This window comes from Chenopodium quinoa, unplaced genomic scaffold, assembly GCF_001683475.1.
Source record: "Chenopodium quinoa cultivar QQ74 unplaced genomic scaffold, ASM168347v1, whole genome shotgun sequence".
Lineage (NCBI taxonomy): Eukaryota > Viridiplantae > Streptophyta > Magnoliopsida > Caryophyllales > Amaranthaceae > Chenopodium > Chenopodium quinoa.
The window spans coordinates 1,469,288-1,477,974 of NW_018743920.1; the positions used below are offsets into that span (position 1 = coordinate 1,469,288).

Consider the following 8,687-nt stretch of genomic DNA (forward strand, 5'->3'; position numbering starts at 1 on the left):
AGTTTCGACAACATATTCCGTCAGAAGTAATAATGTTTCGACGACAAATTACGTCTGAAGGTTAGAAATTCCGAGGGAATATTCCGTCGCAACTGTTTATCCTCCGACGAAATATTCCATCGGAAGCCTAAATTTTCCAACGGAATTTACTTCGTCGGAATATTGCGACAGACTCTCAATTTAAGTCAAAACCAGCTCCGACAGACGTAATTTCGTCGGAAAGTTCGTCGGAATATTGTCTTTCGACGGAATTTTCCTCGGAAAACGTTGATTTTCCTATAAGGGGCGTTGCGACAGACTTGTTCCAACGAAATTTCGTCGGAAAGCCCAATTCCGACGAATTTTTCAATATTTCCGACGGAAAAATTCCGTCGGAATTCAGCTGTTTTCTTGTATTGAATATCAACTTTTTATAATTTTTAATTATCGGCAGTTAAAGATATTAATGGTTGTATATTTGTGCATTGACAAACGTGACTAAAGAAATGTCAACTACTTATTAAAAAAATGGAGAAAATACAAGTATGCATAAAAAATCAGGAAACTAATGATTAAGTAATTATAGAGTACTATTTAAAAAAACAAAGAAATTATAGAGCACATTGTATACGAAGTATATAAGAATTCCTCAACCTCCTTGTTAGAGATTTGAGATAAAATCAATAATGGAAAAGTTATATGTGATATGATATATTTTTCATATTGATATTATTGGATATTATATATAAGAAGTATGTGGGATAATTTAGTGAATATATCTTTAGGATTATGAATTATGATAGTATATGTTTTAGAAAGATTGTTTTTTATCTTATGATTATAGATTTTGTATAAATACTCTTAATAATAATTGAGCCATACTATTAACTCGCCCCAAATTTGTCACTCCTATAAATTTATTATTACTTGTATTATCAAAGAAAAGCTTTTTCTCGTGAAAAAACTCTGAATATGACTCAACCTGGTTTATTGGACATTCCCGAAGATATCATAGTTCCCCATGTCCTCCTGAAACTTCCAGTTAGCTCACTCCTAGGTTTAAAGTGTGTGTCAAAATACTTTAAAAACCTAATATCAAGTTCAGAATTCATGGACCTTCATCTCCGTACCCTAATATTATCGTCCAATACTGAATTACTATATAGTCTCCGAACAACTCATCATCAAACTCCGTCATCCTCTTTATATCGTCTCTACTCTTTAGATCCAGCATCCTTACCATCTTGTTCACCCGTCCAAGTCCAACGACTCGAACTACGTTATCTTCTAACACTATGTGGACAAGTTTTACGTCGTAAAGTTTTTTCACATTGAGTAATGTTCTTTAAGAGATGACAAGAAAAAAAAAATCAGGCAGCAACATTTTAGGTCAAGTATTGTGGTTGCATATTGTGTCCGATAGAAAATAAATCAGGTAGCATTTCAACATTCACATTTTTTACCATATCCTATTTAAATTACCTAATATACTTAAAATTGATTATAGGGTTTCATTTCTAGATATTAAGGTGTTGTTTGGTTGGAAGATAATTTCCTTGGAAGAATTTCCTAGGAAATATGCTAAGGTGTGTTTGGTTGGAGGGAAATAAGCTAAACATGGGAAATAGCAATTCCAAGGGAAGCATAAATTCCCACAACCCATGAGAAATTACTCACCAACTCCCCCCCGGTGAGTTGAATTTCCAATAGTGTCAACCAAACAATTTAACTTAATTCCTTTGAAAATCATAAGGGAAAAAATTTCCCATAAATTATAAATTCCCATGGGAAGTTAATTCCCATGTGAACCAAACGAGCACTAATTATATCTCATCTAATTATAATTTTAAAGCTTATTTTTGTCATGAAACCTTGTTACCATTTCGGGGGCAAACATGCAAGTTGAAGAGATTGTAACAAATTAATGATAATAAGTAACCCTAATGTACTATGTCTCTCTCATTTGTAATTTATAATGCTTTATTCATATTCGGCAAAAGGCTATATCCTTTTTATATTATTATTATTATTATTATTATTATTATTATTATTATTATTATTATAATTATTACTAGTATTATTATTATTATTATTATTACTATTATTATTATTATTATTATTATTATTATTATAATATCTCAAAGAAGACAAAGTCATACAACCTAAAAAAAAATTAGTGGAAAGTCGAGATACAATCTGGGGCCCCACTCCTCTAGTTATAACAAATCCTATTCTAGTGAAGATATGAGCAGCAACACGTGCCTCAATGTCTTAAGATCCGATGAGCTGCATCAGCCACGACCCGTCTAGGAACAAAGTCAAATAACCCAGACCGTGTCAAAGGAGAAGACCCTGTCAAGTCAACATAGATATCGCGACCACGATCCCAAGAATCATGCATATTATTATTATTATTATTATTATTATTATTATTATTATTATTAGTCGTTCTGTCATGAAGTTAGTAGTTCCTTAATTGATTTGTTGCTAAATATACAAAGTATATACTCGTATTTATTTTTAAATGCAAAATTATACATCATCAAAGCAATGATTATAAAAATCTTCCAATACGATAATTTAATTTACTATTAAAAAATTTGATCGAGTTGGGTTGAGATAAACTAATTTTATCATATTAATAAAAATAAAATATTGAAAATATTATTGATTGCATATAATATTAACGGAAATCATGATAGTATTTTTTGTTATTTGTATAGAGTTTAAAAAAATTCTCGTATTACAAATCACATTAGGAGACATATTATTATATATTCTCTAAATATTTTATGCAATCAATATTATTATCTATATGATAGAATTAGTTTCCTAATTCACTCTCAACAAGGTGTGACATGAAGCTAGCACTTGCTAAACTATGCTTTTGGATGCGTAAAATTATGTTTTTCAACTTCAAATGTGTGTGCATCACTGCAAAAGAACGCCCTAATTAAGTAATTAGTTATCAAAGAGGCAGCCAGGCCTGGCCTAATGCTTAAACTCTTAACAAAATTACAAGTTTTTTTTTTGACAGTACATACATTCTTCAATTATTGTCGTTTGTCTACCTATCACAATTTTAATTATTTGATAAAATGAGGAAATGTGCTCATAATAATCAGTTGTCCATATTAGCTATGCATCATCAGCCTGGTCTTTAAAAGGTTATCAAATTGATTTCAAACTAATCATATTAATTAATTTGATTAGCATATTCCTAGCTGACGCATATGTATGTATTATTAATTATACGTACATCTAACGTTCATAATAATGTTATTATATAGTATGACATCATAACTTCCCTTGGGTTCTTTATTGGGGTTGACTTTTGTGCTGTTTGACTTACTAACATTGAAACTATCAGCTAAACTAAACAACTATCATTTCAAGTGGTTCATGTGGACCCAAGCTTTATGAAAACTAAGAAGACATTTAATTTGACTAACCTTGTAGAAAAATATTGATACATATCTTTCTTAAACAAAACATGAGAGAGTATTTTAAATGATGTAGACATGATTCGATCCACGCTCTGTATACTAACCATAAGACTCTAATAGTATCAACTAAACTAATTGACATCTACAAGTTATAATATTCATATATGACTATGTGAGACCCGAGTCTCATCATCGGATAATGAATAATAATGAGTTTGGATTAAAATAGATATTGAGCCTGTCATTAAAGAGAAAAAAGATATTTTGAGGGGCAAATCAAATTTCACCAAGAATGATGATCTTGTAGTTTAATTAATTAATACAGTACAAATACAAGTTGGGTATAGAACTTCAAGGAAGCAAGGGCTAAGGTAATTGGATTTTAGAGCCAAACCAAAGATGTTGACTAAATCGATTTTCGACAAACCTCTCTTAAGATATTCCAAAAGATAGCTTACAAAAGACTTTTTATGCTAAATGACAGACGATAGTTTATTACATGACATTAGCAAAACAAAGTAAAGTTGCTCAAGTATAAGTTGATACATATTTTTTTTTTCCTTGTGTTTTTTATGAAAACATAAACAAATGGGAGATTGACTATATAATTTTTTAGCCCTAAATTTACTATGCAAAGTCCAATAATAGAAGTTAAGTTGGACAGCTTATATTTGTCATTTCCACTATGTCAATTTGATTCTTTTAGTAGAAATAAATGTTCATGATCGAATTTTTCGTCTTAGCTTTCAACTTGTTGCCAAAGAAAAATAAAGCTTTCTTCATCAAAAGCCTCTTCAAATTAATATATTTTTTCATTTGAAATTTGGTCAATTTGTATAATAATTAAGAGAAAGATGAGATGCCTTTATTTTCGACTCCCGTTTACATTTTTACTTCAAAAATAAAATATACTTGTATATGATTGTTTCTTTCTTACATTCACACTCTATTCTCCTAATCTAGCTTTCAAAATCAATTTCAGTTGAATTTTTTTTGTTGATTTAAAGAATATTAGATTAATTTCATCAAGTAAAATTAATCAACGACATGGAGGCTGTGAGCACGATGTGTGTAATTCTTCATGTTAATTTTCTTTTATACAATTTTGATAAATGTTATACTTGTATAGGTGTATTTCCTTTATCATTCATTGAATACTTGTACATCATTATTTTTTTATTTTTTTTATCAAGCTAGTACTATTTCTGTCCTTTAATAATTCAATTTTTATGGTCAAACTTGTAAAGCTTTGGCTACTCTCTCTGTATTTTTTTAAGTGTTATATTTTGACTTTTTTTTTTCACTATTCACATAATGGTTTTGACTTGATTATTTTACTGTTAATGTATAATACACTGTTAAATTTTTCATAATGTATATTTTTATAATATCAATTTTCTTATAATTTTACGAAAATATAATTAGATTAATTAATGGTCAAAGTCATGTCTTGACATACATGTTTTGTCAAATTATAATACTTAAAAAAAATTACAGGGAGTAAAAATTCTCATAGATACAAGTAAAAATATAGCCATATGATAAATTGATATATTATTCAAATGTGTTTCTATAATTTTAACATTACTTTACAATTTTTGTTATTACACATATAATTAAAGATTTAGGCTATCAAAGATACATAATACATCTTAAAAACCATGCATATTCAGTTCTATACTCCTATCATCTCCGAATAAGTGTATTTACATGGCTAATATACAACTATAACCATTAATATCTTTAATTTTATATTAATTTGATTTATAAAAATTGATATTATAAAAATGTAAATTATGGACTTGTATTATGAAATAAAAAAGTGAAAAACGGTTGAAATGAAATCTACGACTAGCTCGATTTAGGGAAGTACGATATAGTCGTACAACTTTAGATGCACATGCACCTAACTTGAGGCGACAAGATTTGATCAAACTGCTTTTTTCTGACAAGGAAAGGGGGAATATCAATGTACGGTAGAAGACGACAAAACCACCTAAGCTTTCCGGTCTTATCTTCAATTGCCATAAAAAAGTCACACATATGCCTCAACCTCCAAGCAGCATATTTCCAATGGCTTATAGCTATTTGGCTCCAACTCTAAAATTAGCGTTTTTCAAATGAATTACAACCAACTCGATTATTCTCAAATGTATCATACGAGTATTATATATTCATATGTTACTTTTGGAGTTCAAAGGCCATTTCAATTACCATCTAGCCTAGAATACTACACACGAAGTATGTTTTTGTCGTATTATTGTTTTTATAGTGGTCGATTTATTGTATTTGGCGAATTAGTCATCAATTACTTTAATTCAATGATACACAGATAAACAATTTGTTATACTAGTGATATCATTTGTCAACTACTCATAAGAATAATGTATTATATTCATATCATAACCAAAATTTGTATCGCGACCAATTAACAATGTGGAGTACCAAGTGCTATCTTCTTTGCTCAAGTACAAATTGCAATGTACACAAAGTAACAAATTGCTATAAAATTTCAAATTTTAAAGTGACTTGATTTTCAACATTTGACTTAAAGGCACAAAAATATAATACTCGTATCAATCAAATAAGTATAATAATTTAAAAGTCACATCATTTAAACCATAAATTATAATTCTCTTCATAGAACGGTAGACATTATTATGAACGGCAAATGTTATAGAACGAATAAACTCTTTTAGATGATTCGAATAATTCATTTGGAATTTTAATGAAGATTCTATAGATTCATGTACTTCCACTTGGACCCAAGCATATAACAAGAATAGTCAGATAATTAAACTATCAACCAATGGCATATAATTACAATTTCTTATCAACATTTAATTAATAATTCAACCCACCTCTTCATCTTACTTTGAGCCAATTCTTCATTTCATTAAATAAAATCATTATAATAAATTAACTAATATTCTTTACTTTTCTGCTTCTCCAAGAGTTACAAGTTTTACAGTTGACTTGCTCGTTTTTAAAATAATAGTACAAAATTATTTTAAACATTTAATTAATATTATAATTATAATCTTAAGGTAAATTGTTAGAGTATCCTTCAAAGTGGGGTCTCTTCAAGTACACAATATATATAGAAGTACCAACTAGGAAAGAATCATAAATCAGAATCACAAAAAAAATTAAAAGTATCAAAAAATTTGGAAGATTTTTAGCTTTTAATTTTTTTTCTTTGTTCATCAGCTAGAACCCTAAAAAAAATCAAATTAAATTATGGCGGTTCGAGGTTTAATAATCTTTTCTGTGCTTTTATCAAGCTTGGTTGCATCTTGCTATGGAACAGGCTTGTTCAAAGATCTTTCTAATACTCTCACCGTCTCTACTACCCCTACAGGCAAAGGTAACATGATTTATAATTTTTGAAATTAATAATGTCATCATAATTTTTATATGAATTAAATTCAATCATTTATTTCTTGTTATTGATGTACCATTGATAATCAATTTCATTGTTATTGTAATCATGCTTTCAAAAGATCCATTAATTTAAAGTACACTCGGTTTCATCATGTACATCATAGTGTATGTCTAAATCAAAATTACTTGTAATACATTTCAAAATTATATGATTGAGTTTGAAAGAACAAAACTATATGGAATATGTATTTATATAGAAAAAATGACAAGGGTCATGTTCATTTCAAAAAAATGGTGCATGAGAAATTAAAAGCTTTGAGTTGGATGAGAAACTTCACCAATCATCACAAGAAAATACACTTTCGTAGATTTTATTCAATCAATAGAGTTGACTTTCTAAATATATTTAATTAAACAGAAAAGGTGATTATATTACACTTACTAAAATGATTGAATTCCTTATCTCCCTAGTATTAGAAAGACCTTAAAACATCCAAAAATGTATAGGGTACTTACATGTTTTAGCATCATTCATACACTAATAAAGATATTAGTCAATGAGAAACTCCAAATTTATATAGATCCGGTATTACAAAATGGTCTTTAGAATAGCAAATCACAAACTTTTTAAAGAACCGGGTGCTTAAAAAGTATATCGTATTGTACATTTATTAAAAAATTGTCTTTAAATGATTAAAAGTTATCTTAAAGCACAAAAGTTGTTATTGCATTATTGACACAGTCTTTAATTGAAACAGTGAATTTAAAGGCGGGGAAAGACCAAATAACAGTGACATGGGGGCTAAACCGAAACGTATCGAAACTCGACACTTCGGCCTACAAGCAAGTAGAGGTGAAGTTGTGCTTCTTAGCCGAGAGCCAAGTAGACAGGCCATGGAGGAAGACCGAAGATGAATTAGCCAGAGACAAAACATGCCAATTTCTAGTTGTTAAAAAAGACTTCACTTCATCAAGCGACTCATTTACCTACACTGTTAAAAAGGACGTACCAACTGCACATTACTTCGTCCGTGTGTACGTACGTGACGGCCCCGACGGCAAACAACTTGCCTACGGACAAACCACCGGTCTAGATTTGTCCGTTAAAAGTATAAGTGGTCGTAGCGCCTCTATCGACATCGCAGCTTCTATTTTCTCTGCCTTCTCCGTGCTTTCTCTAGCGTTTTTCTTCTACTTGGAGAAGAAAAAGGCTAGGAGGGCAACCTAAGGGAAAAAACGTTACACCAAGGATTTGGTGTTTCTTTTTATTTTCATTAATTTGTGAGGAAATTATGTGGTTTTTTTTTTTTTTTTTTTCTTATGATATACTTTAATTTGATGAATTTGTGTGTTAGGCTTCTGGCTTCAACTACACCATCATCTTTTAATTATATAAATATGTGTATTCTATATTTTGTTGTTTGCTAATTATGTCAAATTTAAAGAGTTTTGGAGAAAGGTTATAAAAAGAACAAATTTTAACCAATAAATTTTCTAAGTAATGATTTTTCTATATATTCTATCATTGTTTGATTAATTATACTCTTATAATTTTATTGCTTGCATTGTCATTTTTTCGATTGAATTGATGTTTGGTGTCAAAAACACCAACTCAATCAAAAGTTTAAGCTGATAGTTGAGGTCTACGAATATGTTTTATACTCTATCATGCGGTCACGCCCCTTCACATGACATCACTTTTTCAGTACTTCAAGATAATTACAATAGACGTGTGTACGAAAATTACAGAGTATATAAAATCAACAAACAAGATCACATTATTCTTGCATGTTCCTAAGTTTGTCCATCGTCCCATAATTCTACACTCTCAAATCAACTCATCTTTGATCTTTCTTTCCATGCGCACATGAAAGAGGA

The 8,687-nt window shown here is 29.5% G+C and overlaps 1 protein-coding gene across 1 annotated transcript; it reads left to right on the forward strand.

The window, feature by feature from the left end:
* Positions 1–6,590: 6,590 nt before the first annotated feature.
* Positions 6,591–8,221, forward strand: LOC110687826 (high-affinity nitrate transporter 3.2-like). Its single transcript, XM_021864469.1, has 2 exons — positions 6,591–6,792; positions 7,568–8,221. The coding sequence occupies exons 1-2, from the start codon at positions 6,666–6,668 to the stop codon at positions 8,035–8,037; spliced, it is 597 nt and encodes a 198-aa protein (XP_021720161.1). The 5' UTR covers positions 6,591–6,665; the 3' UTR covers positions 8,038–8,221.
* The last annotated feature ends 466 nt before the right edge of the window (positions 8,222–8,687 follow it).